Source organism: Bubalus bubalis, chromosome 16 (assembly GCF_019923935.1).
Source record: "Bubalus bubalis isolate 160015118507 breed Murrah chromosome 16, NDDB_SH_1, whole genome shotgun sequence".
In the NCBI taxonomy this organism is placed as follows: domain Eukaryota; kingdom Metazoa; phylum Chordata; class Mammalia; order Artiodactyla; family Bovidae; genus Bubalus; species Bubalus bubalis.
In genome coordinates, this window is record NC_059172.1 from 19,401,404 (window position 1) to 19,419,757 (window position 18,354).

The 18,354-nt window shown below is 37.2% G+C and overlaps 1 protein-coding gene across 2 annotated transcripts in view; it reads right to left on the minus strand.

Moving 5' to 3' along the window:
- Positions 1-18,354, minus strand: part of PDHX (pyruvate dehydrogenase complex component X) — a 73,059-nt gene that overhangs the window by 10,914 nt on the left and 43,791 nt on the right. For both annotated transcript variants that reach the window (XM_044929268.1, XM_006062371.3), the window contains exons 4-7: positions 15,621-15,820; positions 13,993-14,091; positions 5,871-6,045; positions 4,149-4,296 (exon numbers count right to left, since the gene is read on the minus strand). In XM_044929268.1, the coding sequence (XP_044785203.1) occupies positions 4,149-4,296; positions 5,871-6,045; positions 13,993-14,091; positions 15,621-15,820 (622 nt within the window). The remainder of the gene's footprint in view (positions 1-4,148; positions 4,297-5,870; positions 6,046-13,992; positions 14,092-15,620; positions 15,821-18,354) is intronic.

The following is an 18,354-nucleotide window of genomic DNA, read 5'->3' on the forward strand; positions in this document are numbered from 1 at the left end:
ATTTTAAATTACTACATTAAATATGAGCTGGTTTTTAATTTAACCAAACAGGATATAGTAAATGCCAAAGATGAAGCAATGTTGGCATGGATCCTAATGCAATGAATGATATGAGGTCTCTCACTAGTTTTATGGAGAATTCATTTAAATCAATGTTCTTCCAGTATTCATAATGATTTTAAGATAAAGCTGGGGTCCCCTCCCTTCCCAAAGGGCTGATCATAACAAAAGCATTGGGTTTATACCTCTGCTTTACCAGTGCATATGAAAGTGTTGGAAAATGGAAACTATATTTGATTCTTTATTGCATGGGCTTCTAGAAAAAAGACTTTAAGATCAATATCTAGTCATGGTATGTGGAGGATACACAAATTCAGTTACTATAGTCTCATGGAATTTTACAGGAACAACAGTTCATTCCAAAGGCATGCTAAGATTGCAGAAAGGGATTAAATGTATTACCATAAACCGAAATACTGCCAAACGGTCACAATAACTGTCAGCTGCTTTTCTAATACACAGCTCTTATAATTCAGATTTCCAGAAAAACAGACATCTTTGTTTAAAACTCCTTTAGGAGCAGAAAAATAAATGGATTTCCAGTGCCGAGAGACTTTTATCAACTCACTGTGCTTATCTCTCATGTATCTATCTCAGCATCCTTCTCACTTTACCTACTATTCATAGGTGTCCCCGGAGAAGGCAGTGGCACCTCACTCCAGTACTTTTGCCTGGAAAATCCTATGGACGGAGGAGCCTGGTAGGCTGCAGTCCATGGGGTCGCGAAGAGTCAGACATGACAGAGCAACTTCACTTTCACTTTTCACTTTCATGCATTGGAGAAGGAAATGGCAACCCACTCCAGTATTCTTGCCTGGAGAATCCCAGGGACAGGGGAGCCTAGTGGGCTGCTGTCTATGGGGTCGCAGAGTCGGACACAACTGAAGCGACTTAGCAGCAGCAGCAGCAGCATAGGTGTCCTGAGTGAAGACTTCCCAAATCACCTACCAGCTGATGATTTCCAAATCGAGGGCCCTAGTGGGCAGTCCTCACCTGATTTCCACCATCATCATACTCCTACATTTGACTACTTTCTTCATCTTGAAACACATTCTCTTTCTGCTATCTGTGTTACAGACTCTCCTCGTTTTATTCCACAATCTGCTCACTCTTTCAGTCAGATACCATTTATATGACAATGATTCCTTCAAATTCTATCTTAAATTCTTCTGTATCTGGAGTTTCAGTCTCAAACACACACTTTCTCACATGACATTTTCACTTATATTTCTGATAGGCATCCCAAATCTATGTGGAAAGAAGATGTTTTCCCCAAATTCCTTTCAAACATATAGAAAGGATACCATTGCTAACATTTTATTAAGAACAGAGTAGGACCTAACTGTGGAAAATTCTTAGAGAGATGGGAATATCACACCACCTGACCTGCCTCTTGAGAAATCTGTACGCAGGTCAAGAAACAACAGTTAGAACTGGACATGGAACAACAGACTGGTTCCAAATTGGGAAAGGAGTATGTCAATGCTGTATACTGTCACCCAGCTTATTTAACTTGTTTGCTGAGTACATCATGTGAAATGCCAGATGTTTGAAACAAAATGGAATCAAGATTGCCAGGAGAAATATCAATAACCTCAGATATGCAGATGACACCACCCTTAGGGCAGAAAGTGAAGAACTAAAGAGCCTCTTGATGAAAGTGCAAGAAGAGAGTGAAAAAGTTGGCTTAAAACTCAACATTCAGAAAACGAAGATCATGGAATCTGGTCCCATCACTTCATGGCAAATAGATAAGGCAAAAATGGAAACAGCGAGAGACTTCATTTTGGGGGGGCTCCAAAATCACTGCAGACGGTGACTGCAGCCATGAAATTAAGACACTTGCTTCTTGGAAGAAAAGCTATGACCAACCTAAACAGCATATTAAAAAGCAGAGCCATTACTTTGCCAATAAACATCCGTCTAGTCAAAGCTATGGTTTTTCCAGTAATCATCTATGGATGTGAGAGTTGGACTATAAAGAAAGCTGAGCACCAAAGAAATGATGCTTTTGAACTGCAGTGTTGGAGAAGACTCTTGAGAGTCCCTTGGACTGCGAGGAGATCGAACCAGTCCATTCTACAAGAAATCAGTCCTGAATATTCATTGGAAGGACTGATGCTGAAGCTGAAACTCCAATACTTTGGCCACCTGATGTGAAGAACTGACACATTGGAAAAGACCCTGATGCTGGGAAAGACTGAAGGCAGGAGAAGGGGAAGACAGAGGATGAGATGGTTGGATGGCATCACCGACTCAATGAACATGAGTTTGCGTAAACTCCGGGAGGTGGTGATGGACAGGGAAGCCTGACGTGCTGTGGTTCATGGGGTCACAAAGAGTCGGATCCTACTGAGCAACTGAACTGAACTGAACTGAGTAGGACATACACTGTGCTGCTAAGTCACTTCAGTCGTGTCCGACTCTGTGCGACCCCATAGACGGCAGCCCACTAGGCTCCTCTGTCCCTGGGATTCTCCAGGCAAGAATACTGGAGTGGATTGCCATTTCCTTCTCCAATGCATGAAAGTGAAAAGTGAAAGTGAAGACGCTCAGTCGTGTCCGACTCTTAGCGACCCCATGGACTGGAGCCTACCAGGCTCCTCCGTCCATGGGATTTTCCAGGCAAGAGTACTGGAGTGGGGTGCCATTGCTTTCTCCGAGGACATACACTGTGAGGGAATATCAAATACTCTCATTTGCATACTGTTAACAAAACAAAGTGTGAAACTTGCTTACAGAATGTTATAGATTATAACCTCATATAAGAAAGAGGAGTGGAGATGCATGGATAATGTGGGCTCTTTGAAGACTTAACAGAAAATCCCTAATTAAAAGGACAAGCCAAATCTGGGCAATGCAGATGCTATATGAATCCATACCTCCACTGAAACAGTACTGCTTCCTGTCTCATGAGAGGAAGGAACTAGGAAAATTATTTCCAGAATAACCTCTACGTCATACAAAACTAAGCAAGTTTGATTTGAGACCAAGGGGAGCTTCCAGGGTTAACTTTCTGACTATTGATCACTCTGTCTAAAATACCTTTCCATTTGGTTCCTTGGACTGTTAGAATCTGTCAGGTTTGAAAGTCTATACCTAAACATATTTACCAGGCCTGCTTTCCTTTAGGATGGAGAAAGCTGTGCCTATCTGAATAGGGTGAGAGGAAAAGCAAGATAAACTATAAAATCTCAACTTTCTTGAGCCCATTAATGAACTGAGGTTATATCTAAGCTTTAGAATTATGTCTAATATTTATAATTAGAGCTCAAAGGAGAAAAAAATACAACGCAGAAGATATAGTTATAAATAAGTGTATCTAGAAGTTTTCAAAATTAATTAAAGACACAAATCACAAAACAGATAAGCTAAGAGAAACCCAGACAGGATAAATGCAAAAGGTCAAAAAACAAAAAGGGAAATAAAAAGCTTTAAGCACATAACAGTCATACTGCTAAAACATCATAGGAGAACAAAGAAAAAGAATGGCAGCCAATATTCTGTAAGTCAGAAGATAATGGAATGATACCTTTAAAATTACTGAAAAAACAAAATTAAAAAAAAAAACCATACCTGTTTACTTAAAATTTCTACACCAAGCAAAAATATCTTTCAAAAAGAAGAAGATACACCCATGAGAATGACTGCTATCAAAAACACAGAAAATAACATTAGTTTATACTAAAAAGTTTATGTCTTTCAGCAACCTTAGTTTTAGTTGATTGGGGAGAGGAACGATACAAATTTAATACCATGAAAGTACATTTTAAATATGAACTAATAATTAACATGTATAAAGAAGAGTGATATCTTAAGATATCTTTAAAATATTAAATCAGTTTTGGATATTTTTATGTTCTAAAATGTTAAGAATTGCTTCTTCAGATATCGTTCCAAAAAGTATGATGTATTCAATACTATGGAATCAATTTATTTCTTATAGGAAAAGAGAATTCTTTTCTAATACTAAAATACGCCCAGATGATGAAACTGAACTAAGAAGATACACAATGTACATTTTATAAACAAAGGATACCGTAACCGTTTAGCATGTGTATGACATTAAATGAACTCAGTTCACTCACCTCTGACCAGATCCTGTCTAGCCGTTAGGACAGCTCCAAGGTCACAGTCAGTAGTCGCGTACGCATGAGGTATGGTGCTTTTAGATTCGGTCAATCTCTTGGCAATAACCCTTCTAATATTGCTAGCTGGGATTTCAGTGAATGTGCCCTGCAAAGAATGATAACGTGTCCATTAAATCATAAACAGAACTGAAAAAAACAAGCAAATAAACTGTATAACTGAAATCCGGTCTCAATGACCTCACTTAAGAAAATAAAGTTTAATACAGGAAAGCCGGTGCGCCACAACAGAGAGCCCTTGAGCTGCGGTGAAGTCACAGCACAGCCAAAAGTGGCTGTCAGGAATAAAGGCCACACTTTCTTACAAAAAAAAAAAAAAGGAAACATACCAAATCATAAATAATCCCCTAATGGGTGTGTTTACTGAGATATTACCTATAAGTCTGTAAGTAGCTTTTGTTACAAACGTCACTTCTTAAAACTCAACGCAATCAACACACATATCAACAACACAACTACAGGGAATTCTTACTTATTAAAATGGCATACATGAGAAAAAGATAATCCAAAATACTAGATAATCTCCCAAATTATTTCTATTTTGGTTTGTAATTAAGAATAAAACAAATCACATGAGATCTTATTTTCATAAACTCATAAAGTATGAATGAGATAAGAAGGTCTTCCTTTAACTTTACTGTTACTTTTCAATTCTGTTCCTTGAACCTCTAATGAAAACAGGATGGACCCTAAATTATGGCTAATTCCTTTTTTGTCCTTCATTCAGGGGCAGGATTACAATCACTTAGAATAATAAAAAAAAGTCAAAAAGTATAGCTGACTTTTTTTTACAAATGCTTTCTAAGAGAATCAAACATTTTATGCTAGCAAAACACTTGATAAAATAAATGATGTTTATATACTGAAAGAATTTTAAAGTTTATCTGCCAAATTTGAATAACTTATTTTTTAAAGAAATAAGATCTGATTACTCATAAACTGTTTTGTATGTAGACATGAATCATTAACATACATTTCAAAAATCTGTTTCTCATGAAACTTGTAATGTTTTTAATTTTTTCACAATATATTGTGAAATATATTCCTCTTTGAATATGTTTCTCCATCAGAAAAGACACTGTAGCTTTATTTTTTTTAGTGCCCATTCAACTTTAAACAAACATGATTATCCTGCATTTCTTCTGATGGGAAGCAAATGACATAAAAAGTACTAAGAAAGGGAGACAGAGAGGTAAAACGGAGTAATTTGAAAACAAAAAAGGGCATGTATCCAAGAGGGAGAGAATGATTAGCTATACAATCCCTACAGGTTTTTCACTGAAAGACTATCAACACTGTTAGTCAAAAATAAAACATATCCACAAAAGGGAGCTGGTGTCAGCTATTAATAACTAGTAGCACACCCAAGGAAAAAAGACATGGAAAGTATCATTATTATAGGGCAGATACATGGCACGTACACTGTGGAACCTGTGGCAAATTTAAATTGAATCATAATTCTATTTGGAAGTTAGCACTATATAAACAAATTTTGTTTGCTGAAATGTGCAAAACAGAGTATTTCTGTCTTGATCACTGAGCTACCACTAGCAGCTCATAATGGACTAGTAAAAGAGCCCATAAAACCTAAGAGTGATGCTTCTGTTTTTTTCTCTCAGTTAAATCTGAAAAATAAAAATCGGTTCAGATGACAGACATTACCTCTACATTAGGTTGTCCGGGAGTGGATACAGGAGGGATCATTGGCCTGGGATAAGATGGTGTGGCTGCAGCCTGTGGGGGCAAAGGTGCTGCGGGGGTGGTTGGCAGGGCTGGGGTAGGTCTGGGTTCAGTGATCTTGCCCGTCTGTTTCAACTGGACCAGTTTGAGAGCATCCCTGGAGATAAGGGAGTCAGATAACCATGATTAGCAACCAGGAATCCAAGAAAGTTCAGAAAATGGAGGCTACATGTGAAGGGAAGATAAAGGAAATGAGTATTTTTTTCAGGAGGGAGGTGTCTTTTGGCAGATAAGCAATTCATAAAGTAAGCCATACCCTCGTTCTTAGTACTTGTGAAATAATTTTCACATAGCATTCACAGAGTGTTAAGCTTACTGTACATATGACTTTCATTAGGATATTTACTAAAGCACTGGAGCAAATTTGACTGTTTACGGCCAGGAAATCATACCACTTAAAATTATGCCCAAATGTTATCAGCACAATCTAATGTAATAAGCCTAACCCATACAAGCATTTAGAATGAAAAATAACTAAACAAGTAACAGACTTGCTTTTGCATTATTCTGCAAAACAAAGGTGTCTTTGTTTATTAAAAGGATATATAATTAGACTACCATGTCAAGCTCTCAATCCATTCTAAATTATAGTGGCATAAAGTCATGTACTTCCTTATACAAAACAGCTTTTTTGAAAATTTTAATCTGACAATTCAATAGTACTTAAAAATGTCTTACATTAAAAATGTTTTAAACCTAATTTTTTTAAATAAAAAAGATTTTACATAATCTAAAAATGACTTCAGGGTGACACAAATCCAAAGGCAAACTGTATTTCTGAAATTTCTTAAATGCAGTTAGTGATCTGGTATTATCACATGGTAGGAAGAGTGTTAACTCTGAGACAGCCCAATATTGCTGTTCCTGGTGTATACACCCCACATCATCTCTGAGTGTAGCTGGGCCTGTGAACATGATGGATGTCACTCCCATGATTAGGCTGCCTTTGAGGACAAAGTGATGGATTTTGTAGACATATCCATTAAGGCCCTAAATCAGTGACACTGAGTTAATCAAAAGGCAACCTATCCACGGTTCAGACATTATCAGGTAAATTCTTTAAAAGGAAGAGAAAATTCCTAAAAGAAGAAATCTGAATGGAGAAAAATTCTTTTACTTGCCTTGGAGAAACAAATAGGCATTTTAGGAACTGTCTATGGAGATGACCACATGGAAAAGATCTAAAGCAGGCCTCCAAGAGGTGAGAGCAGTCTCTGGATGAGAGCTAGCAAATAAACAAGGGTAAGAGTTCTACTACTCAAGGACCTGAATCCTGCTAACCATGTGAGCCTGGAAGAGGGCTCCAACCTGCAGATGAGACCCTACGCCTGGCTGACACCTTGATTTCAGTCTTGTGAGACCATGGGTCGGAACTCCAGTCATGCTGGGCCAGGATTTCTGATCCATAGCACCGTAAGACAGTAAGTGGGTGTTGTTTTAAACAGCTATTAAGTTTGTTGCAATCTGTCATGCAGCAATAGAAAAGTGACACAGACAGGAATGCTCCAGCCTGGGGGACATCACGGAAGGGATCTCCCAAAGTGTACACGCACATTTTTAAGGAAGGAGAATCCATGCTTTTTATATCAGGTCCAGAAAGGGGTACATGAACTTAATATTAAGTGCAAGTAACTTACTTGCTTCAAAGTTAAAGAGTTGACATTTAAGATAAGAGGTCAGACTGATAAAGAAGTTTCAAATCATCCTCGACCTTTAGGTTAGGAAAGAGGGAATCAAAGTGGAAAAATGAGACTCCTGTGTACATATTGTGGTTATGTTAATTACGTAATCTTACACCACCCATGTGAGAGGATATTACTCCCTCCCTTATTTATAAATAAGTAAGTAGGTTCAAAGAGAACAGGGAACTCTACTGTAATGGACTACGTGGGAGAGGAGTCTCAACAAGATTAGATATATGTATATGTCTAACTGATTCACCCTGCTGCACACCCGAAACTAACACAACGTTGTAAATCCACTATACTCCAATAAAAGCTAAAATAAAAGAACAAACAGGTTCCATTCCATTTCTAAGTTAGTACTTGTCAAGCACCTACTATTATCCTAGGTGTTGAAAATACATGGACACGTCCCATCAAGGAGTGTTATTCTATAGGAGAGTCAGCACATTAATCAAGTAAACAAACGAACAGATAGCAAGTGAAGAAAATAAAGCAGAGTAATGAGGTTGAAAGTCATGGGTGAGAAGAGATGTTATTTTAAAACAGGGTGGTCAGGGAAGGCCTGAAGACATATTATTTCTGTGAAGGACGTGAAGGAAGTCTCAAGAAGAGCTGGGAAAAGCATGTTACGAGGCAGAGAACAGCCAAGTGCAAAGGCAGGGAAATTAGGGCAGAAGAACAAAGCCCAGTGTAGAAGGAGTGCAACGGACACAGCAGAGAGGCTTTACAGATGAAGCTGAAGAGGCAGGCAGCTAGAAGCTGCCAGGGCTGGGACCAAACCTTGGTTTGACCAACTCCAAAGCCTCCGTATTTTCTACTACTTTTCTAATACCTATGCAGAGTATGTCAACTAAACTAAGGCAGAGTCAGAACAAATTCTTCTCATAAGAAAAGACTAGAATTAAATGAAATAAGCCTACCTCAGACTGACAGCAATTCTGGAACTGAGGAGCCTGCGGGCTACAGACCATAGGGTCGTAAACAGTCAGACACGACTGAGTGAGCATGCATGTGTGCTGGGACTGAATGAAGAAATGTTTTATCTACCTCATCTGTATATGGAGCTAAAAGTAGGACCTCCTGACAAAGGCCCTCATCCGTCACACAAAATTAACAGGAACATAACTGAAGGCAATGCTGCTGCTCCGAGGCTGAGCCACACCATGGTGGTGATGACAGAAAGACTGAGTGTCCCAGGGAATGAGCTTATGCTATGTACTCTTAGGGCTTTTGACCACAAGCTTACTCCTGTTTAGAAGTTAACTGTTCATTTACCCTGATAGTTCAGTTGGTAAAGAATCCGCCTGCAATGCAGGAGACTCTGGGTCAGGAAGATCCACTGGAGAAGGGATAGGCTACCCACTCTAGTATTCTTGGGCTGCCCTCATGGCTCAGCTGGTAAAGAATCTGCCTGCAATGTGGGAGACCTGGGATCCATCCCTGGGTTGGGAAGATCCCCTGGAGAAAGAAACAGCTACCCACTCCAGTATTCTGGCCTGGAAAATTCCACAGACTGTATAGTCCATGGGGTCGCAAAGAGTCGGATACGACTAAACGACTTTCACTCATTTTAACTTACTTATGGTATTTATAACCGGAAGTGCCATTTTTCCAGTTAATTGTGACAATTTATATATGAAATAAATGACTGCCCTATATTCGCTAGGGATATGTCGTGAGTCAAAACTTTGGCCACATAGATACAAGTGTGGGCACTGATATAAAATAAGACCTTTTATTGATTTAAAAAAATGCCTTTAACAAAAGATATTTTGCTTTTAAGAGTTCTTACAAGTCACAGTCTAACATTACTAGTCCCCTTTCATCACCTAAGGTAATTAAATATGTCTAACAAAATCTATTAATCTGGGTATTAAACTAAAGTTCAGCATCAGAACAGCACATACAAAACACGTTGATTTTCTCGTTCACGGATCACTAGTGCACCCTCGGTAATCGGTTAAAAACAAACAAAGCAACAACAACAACAACAACAACAAAAATGAATACTCGAGGAAACAAAAAAAAATCTAAAATAACGCCTAAATACATCTACTTAAAAAAAAAAGTTGGTCAGACTAAATAGACATATTTTTATTTCACTATCGGCATAACTATTACTATTTTCATCAAGAAAAGGCAGTTTAGGTTCATCTCTAAGAGTCATTAATCATAAACAAGTAGCAGAAAATCAATTCTGGCCACAGGCTCACAGTAAACTTTTGTTGCTAAGTTTATACTTATATACCTCATAAAGTATGAATGTTAATCATTGGTTAATAACAGCCAATAATTCAGTTTCTGCCATGCAGAGAATTACTTTAATGCTTTCTGTCCATTAAATAATCAGTCTAAGCTTGAAGAATTAGGTGGACATTAAAAAAATTAAGAGAAAAACTGATACATCACCCACTTCTGCAGAAAGGCAGAGGAAGCTATGGGCATTCACTTAGGGTAGAACCTTCTCTACCAGATCCCTTCATTCATCTGGGTGTGCTAAGAATTAGTTCTAAAAAGAAATATTACTGAAACCATACGACATGACTGTCATGCCTACTATACTGTATGTGTGACACTGTGACATGAATACAAGCATTAGCTACAACTATGATTTAAGACACAGATACACCAAAGAAGCTAGGCTGCAGGCCAAGAATGTACGTGTGTTCTGCCTCCAACAGCGTCCTTGGCACTTGTTTTGTTAAAATGATGGTACACGAACAGGCAAAGTCAAGTCTATGTGCTTGTGCACAATATATATTCCGAGCAATATGTCTGCTTAATGCAACATTAAAATAGCAACCATGACACTTTGATTTTCTTCATAAACACAATGGATCAGAAGTAACTCCCTCTTTTCTCTTCTACTTGAATTTTTAGTTGACAACGTAAGGAGAAGGGATGAGCCTCACTATTTCAACAATGTGTACTATGGTATTTGGGGGCAGCTTATGCCAAAGCCTGCAATTTCTCAGTCTTACCAGAAGTAAACCTTTCTGTAGATGACATGAAGACAAAATTTTTTCCAAAGCTCACCTCAGTGTTTAACTCAAAACATAGGCATCGTTAGTGGTATACAAGCATGCTTTAAGGATCCATTTTTCTCATAAAATCTTTTGTAATATGTCACAGTTTGAAGACTGAAGGTTTTGACTCTCTTATGGTAGAGATTTAAAGAATAAGGGCAGGGAAAGGATCAGGTAACAAGACAAAGATGGCAAAAATATCAAAAACATAACTCTGTAATAGTGCTTCCTCTAGGGTACCCAATAAGATAACACCATTCTTTCCTCCTTAGGAAATGTCAGACCTACTATGATGACTTTCAACTTGGGTTTAAAAAAGATCTTTATTCATCATTTATGTATTAAGCACATATGGAGAGAAGGGAAAGAGGAAGAAAATTCGAATTCTTTATCCCATTGCTCTCACACCACTGATCTGCCCTCTAAAAGGTCACTAATCACCAACTTCAAGAGCCTTTTTTCAGATCCCTTCCTCCTTGACTCACATACATCTCCTAGGTATCCTCCAACACAGAAATTTGTGCCTTTTAAAATGTTTCCCTATTTATTATCTCGGTTATAACTTTATCACTTTATTATCAAACTTACATCTCTAGTTCTGAACTGTCTCCCGAGACACATCCTCACCTCAATGACCCTGATATCTGCAATCTGGCTTGTCGGCACTGACAATAAGCTTCAAACCAAACACATTATTCATCAGTTAACCCATCAAGACAAGTGGTTCCGCCAATCCCTTATTTCAATTTATGGGGCCAAGACATCACCTGGCCCAGGATCCTAAGCACACACCTTGAGCCGCTGCTCTCCTGCTCCATTCTCAACAGATTTCTGGCTTTTCTCCTTATAATGCTGTCTCCATCATTTACATTCTCATCCGTGTTCAGGTACTCATTCTCTCCTACCTGGACTACTTCATGAGCCTCTTAACTTTTCTCCTTACCTCAAATCTCCATCTGCTTCAATGTATCTTTTACAAACTTGCAAAATCGATTTTTCTATGGTACACCTATTATTATTTGGCATTTCATCAAATCTTCAACAATTAATGAATTACATATAGACTCTTTATCTTCTTCAGATATACAAGTAAGTGTATCATGTTATAAAGAAAGCTGTTTTGACCCATTTTTACAGAGACTTTTTACTAAGGTACAGGTTGGTAGAAGATTAACAAAATTAACATACAAGTAGTTGATATTAAATAAGGATTGATGTGGGCAAAAACCTAGGCTTAACTACCTATCAGGATTCTTTATTTTAATTTTTAATGGTTAAGTGAAACTTGTAAGTTGTTTAACTACTGATTGACTGTTGCCTTTCAGCCGGGGTCAGAATAGCTGATTTCCAACTCATGTGAGTATGGCACAAACTTCACATTATGTGCTTAAGAAACAAGTCAGTAAGGCTGAAGTACAGATAACAGGATATCTGAAAATTAAAGCTATACTGCTTTCATTAAAAGAAATATTCATCAATAAACCAACACTTTAATGAAGAGTAAAATAATCCAATGAAAAGAAAGAAAAGTCACCTGGTCAGGCATTGCCACTTAATAATGTAATACCTTTGCTCTATCTCAACTTGTAAAAATTTTAGCCAACATTACTGATCACGTCTTATCAACATTAGATAAACTGGGAAGAGTTTATTGCTTCAAAATGCTAACTCAATTTGAAAATTTAACATTACTCTAATAGGAATGTGCATACACTACTACAGCAATTTCACATTAGTTCATATGCCTATTTGATTAATCTCTGTCTGCCTCACTAGACTAACTTTTGGTAGAGCAGGTGCCATCTATTTTAATATGTTCTTGAAAGACACAAAACTTAAAATTAATTTAAAATATGATATAGTCCCAATAAAAATATCATAGTCTTCCTGCCTAACCCCACCAGTGGGGCTAGATAAATTATTTAAAAACCATTTGGAAGAAAAAAAAACAAGAAAACTGGTTTATTGAAAAGTAAGAGAAAAGATAGCGCTATCAGATTTTATTTAACTTATATGCAGAGTACATCATGTGAAATGCTGTGCTGGATGAAGCACAAGCTGGAATCAAGACTGCCGGGAGAAATATTAATAATCTCAGATATGCAGATGACACCACCCTTATGGCAGAAAGTGAAGAAGAACTAAAGAGCCTCTTGATGAAAGTGAAAGAGTGAAAAAGTTGGCTTAAAACTTAACATTCAGAAAATGAAGATCATGGCATCCGGTCCCATCACTTCATGGCAAACAGAATGGGGAAACAATGGAAACAGTGAAAGACTTTATTTTGGGGGGCTCCAAAATCACTGCATACATATGGTGACTACAGCCATGAAATTAAAAAGACACTTGCTCCTTGGGAAAAAAGCTATGACCAACCTAGATAGCATATTAAAAAGCAGACATGACGTTACCAACAAAGGTGTGTCTAGTCAAAGTTATGGTTTTTCTAGTAGTCATGTATGGATGTGAGAGTTCGACTATAAAGAAAGCTGGATGCCAAAGAATTGATGCTTTTGAACCATGGTGCTGGAGAAGACTCTTGAGAGTCCCTTGGACAGCAAGGAGATCCAACCAGTCCATCCTAAAGGAAATCAGTCCTGAATATTCATCGGAAGGACTGATGCTGAAGCTGAAACTCCAATACTTTGGCTACCTGATGCAAAGAACTGACTCCTTGGAAAAGATCTCGAAGCTAGGAAAGATTGAAGGCAGGAGGAGAAGGGGACGACAGAGGATGAGATGGTTGGATGGCTTCACCGACTCAATGGACATGAGTTTGAGCAAGCTCCAGGAGTTGGTAATGGACAGGGAAGCCTGGTGTGCTGCAGTCCTTGGGGTCACAAAGAGTCAGAGACAACTGAACTGATCAGATTTTAAAGCTTACTGTAAAATATTTCTTATTAGGAGTGTGATTAAAAAAAATATATGAGGTACTAATTCATGGATAGACTGATTGATGGAATAGAAAAGAAAACCTAAAATGAGATGGAAATTGCTTTGATCATACACATGTGATTGCATCATTAGCTCATATGAACTTAAAACAATGCAAAGATTCACCACTCTGCACACTAATTTTATCCATTTATCATCATTTCTAAGGTTCTGGCTTAGTTATCAAATTAGAACTGTTCTTCAGTAATGCTGCAATTATTCAAAAAACAACCCTTGCATAAAATACAATTTTATGCTGACAAAAGCAATTAAAAGTACAAAAGAGCAGTGAATTTCCTTTTAAATCTTACACTGAATAAGTCCTTCTTTTAAACACTTTCAGAAATAGATGGTCGTGATAAACACTGGATCTGGGTATTACAAAAAGCACACACATACTCTTTAGTGAATATCCCCCGAGGGCCAGTGGCTGTGCCCTGGTTAGCATCCAGCGCGTGCTTTTCCAGAATATTGCGGGCAGCTGGACTTAAACGGAACCTAAGAAGGAAATATAAAATTAAAGAAACCAATTAACACTTACATTTGATTCTAAATGTCAACAATTTTGCTGATAATTAGAAAAATAAAAATGTATAATGAAGCTAAAACAACTCCTACAGATAGTGACAGTCAAATAAGTTAATCTGTACTAATCTGGTTTATTTTACTAAGACATTTTCATACAAATTTAATTACTATTCTAAAATATTATACGAAACTATATTGTTCCTTCATGTAGTTTTTATTACAGTAAGATATGTGTAAAATTTACCATTTGAAGCATTTTTAGGCGTTTTTATTGAGTGGATTAAGTACAGTAACAACACTCTGCAGCCATCACCACCATCCACCTCCAGAACTTCATCATCCTCCCAAAATGAAACTCCACACCAATTAATAACTCTCCATTCCTTCCTCCCACCAGCCCCTGGCAACCATCACGTTACTCTCTGTCTTTACTAATTTGACTACTCTAGGTAACTTGTAAGTGAAATCATTCATTATTTGTCTTTTTGTGATTGGTTTATTTTACCTACATATCTTCAAGATTCATCCATATTATGTGTCATATTATGTTTCTTCCCTTGTTAAGACTAACATTCCATTGTGTGTATATATATGTGTGTACTATATATATACACATATATATTGTATATCGAGCTCTAATACTTGTCAGAAACTCAAATACAGGGTAGTTAGAAATGTGTGTTAAAATTCTAATTCCATTTTATATCAGTTATACATTTGAAATTGGAATTCACATTACAGTTATTAGGATTCCATAAATAGGAACACAATATGAAGTTTGGTACACTGAATTCCATTCTGGAATCTTAAAACCTAACAGGAATTCAATGCAGACACTAAATATTTGCTTTGCTCTCCACAGGATGTATAGGGCCTTCACAGTACTTGGAATATTAAGGTATTCAATACTATTTGTCTGTGGAATAAACGATGATGGTAAAATAATCATTCCTAGACTTCAGTTTCCTAAGAGAAGAAAGGGAAGGTCAACAACTTCTTACTTAATCCACAAAGATGTTTTAAATAGGATAATGGTTAAAATATTCCAAAAGTTGCACAGTCTTTAAAAAAAAAACCAAACACAAACATTATTCAAATAAGTGTCCCTTGTGGCTCAGATGGTAAAAAATCTACCTGCAATGTAGGAGACCTGGGTTCAATCCCTGAGTCAGGAAGATTCCGTGGAGAAGGAAATGGCTACTCACTCCAGTATTCTTACCTGGAGAATTCCATAGACAGAGTAGCCTGGTGGGCTACAGTCCAGGTGTCACAGAGTCAGACACGACTGAGCAACTAATACTTACCATGTTCACATTTAGATCCGAAAATAGATTTAAGAATGTGCCATTTTGGAGAAGGGCATGGCAACCCACTCCAGTATTCTTGCCTGGAGAATTCCATGGACAGAGGAGCATGGCAGGCTACAGTCTACGGGGTCTCAAAGAGTTGGACACGACTGAGTGAATTTCACTGTCAATTATTCAGATAAACATACTCACTGCACTTTTCCTGGTGGGTGTTCCTTCTTGACAGGGGTAGCAATCTGTGGTTCTGCTGAGGGGGGAGGCACTGATGGTTTTGCAGCTGGTGGTGGAGGACCTGTATCTTTAGGAATTTCAACATGTTTCCAATCTTCTCCTTCTTCAACTAGCAAACCAATCAGTGAACCCAACCGTATATTTTTAGATCCTTCTGCCACCTATATTTAAAACAGAAAATAATTGCAGAGAAAGATTCATGATTTCGTGAAGTAGTTTATTCTTTGGATAATTCTGTACCTGTTAGAAATCTCTCTTAAAATGAGCTAAAATCTACATCTGAGCTAGCCTACCTCCTCCCTTCCACTCACCATGTTCCTTGCCTAAGTTCCCTCACTTATCCCTTCCTTCACCACTCTCCTCCTTCGTTACTAATGCTAACTCCTGAAATTAAAAAAAAGAGAATCTCTCCTCTTTCTGACAGGCTTCAAATACGTAAGAGCTACCATTACCATCTTCCTTTTGATGTCATTCAGTACAAATCTAAAATAAGAGTTGTAGTACATATCTTAACTATTTGTCCTTCCCAGATAGTTTCCACAATGGCTTAGGAATTCCAACACCTCATAAGGGATTAACTCCTTCAAGTAAGTCATATGCAGTAAAATTAAAGTAAAATCTTTTCAGTAAACTTAGTCTCTGGAAAAAATGTCCCATTGCATGGATGGAATTGGTTAATTACTTTGGTTAACAATAAGTGTGTGTGTGTGTGTGTGTGTGTGTGTGCGTGCGTGCGTGTGCGCTTAGTCTCTCAGTTGAGCCCAAGTCTCTGCGACCCCGTGGACTGTAGCCCATCAGGCTTCTCTGTCCATGGGATTCTCCAGGCCAGAATACTGGAGTGGGTAGCCATTCCCTCTCCAGCGGATCTTCCCAACCCAGGGATCGAACCTAGGTCTCCTGCATTGCAGGCAGATTCTTTATCATCTGAGCCACCAGGGAAGTCCATAGTAAGTGTCCTTTCCACATTTCTTTTTCCCTTGTATGTATAATTACAAAATCTAAGACATAAAGTAAAACCTCATGAATTTTCTGTCAGTATATGAGAAACATGGTAGTGTCTTAGCTAACCATTCTTTTACAGATAATGTCAATTAAATGCATAAAGGCAAGATGATTTTTTAATGCAAATATATTTTAAGCATTTTGGCAGGGTTAATTTACAAAGAAAAGGTTGATCTTATTTAATTATTAAAAGAAGTCCCTGGAGAACCTTCAGATGATATTATAAGTTCAGTACTGGAAGAAAATGTCATTCCTTTAAAATTTTCTATTATTCTCTTTCAATTACTTTAAATAAGGTTCATTAGAGACATACTTTAATGAATAATATACTGTAGGATGTTCACTAATTCAGTAATTATAAGTAAAAGTGTGACAGAATGGGGTTGACATTTCTAAGTAACACTAATTTTCATGCTTATTAGTATGTGCACTATTAAAATAATAAGTTTTGAGAGTTAGGAAGCTTTCTAAATTTACTAACTACTGATGGAGCAAAATACATATAAAAAACTGGTATATAAAACTAAATAAAGATGTTTAATGAATAGCAGCTGAGGAAAAACGACAAACAATCCAAGAACAATTTGTCTGTCGCTTACTAAAAAAGTTTTACTTCTTTGGACTGCTCATTTTTTTTTAACTATGTCAAAAAGATGAGTTAAGATTATTAATAGGTTAACATTTTTTTCTTCTTTTAAAATGTCTGTTTGCTTGCTTATGAACTGCTAACTCAAAATCACAAAGTAAAATGACCAATTTTCTTAAAAAATTGATAGAAGAAAGTATTAAGTGATATGAAGTCCATTCGACATTAATTCCTATCAAAACTGAACCAGAAACAGGATCAATATCCAAGTTCAAAGAACAGCACTCAAATAAAAAGCATGTTTAAAAAAAAGGAAGGTTTATCCTAGAGATATCAACAGGTTTCTGAAATCAGATATTATACTGAATCTGAAACTGACACCTCACCTTCTGTTTCATTTATTGCAATAAATCGTATAAATGATTCCGTATATACCCTACCTATTGATATCTTCAGAAGTAGGCAATAATGAGCATTTAGTATCATTTTCCTTTTCACCATATCTAAGTATTAAGTAAATTTTATTTTTAACTATTCATATTTCTCCATTAAAAAAATGACACGATGGAACATGAAACCCAAATGCAATGAACAGTGGTATACTACCACACAACTTGAATATATTAATGGAAAATAAAATAAAACAATGTCCATTATAGTTCCATTTAAAGCCACACTAAAGTCACTATACAAACTTAAAGATCACTTCTCTTTTTCTATTCCCTTAGTGCCGTAAGAGATGTTTTAAGGTGTGCTGGTTTCCTGTAGGTATTTGCTTATGTTGTAGTCAGCAAATATTTAACATTGATGAAGACTTAGTAACAACAGAATAAATTATGCTCTTTTCAAAGCTGTGTTGAGAAACCAAACGGGCCTCTGTTACTGCTCCGAGTTAGGACTGTGAATGCGCTCTGCTCTGTGACAGTATCTGGAGCTTAACGACACCTCAGAGGCCCAGGTCTTTTCCCAGGCACTTGACTTACTTGATCAAAACTCTCCTTCTCTTGTGTCACTGATTTCTTAATACTAAAAGAAAGAGTTTTACACTTAGTTCTGCTAAAACAGCTCAATAATGCTCAAACATTGGATCTAGACTCTGTCATTTAA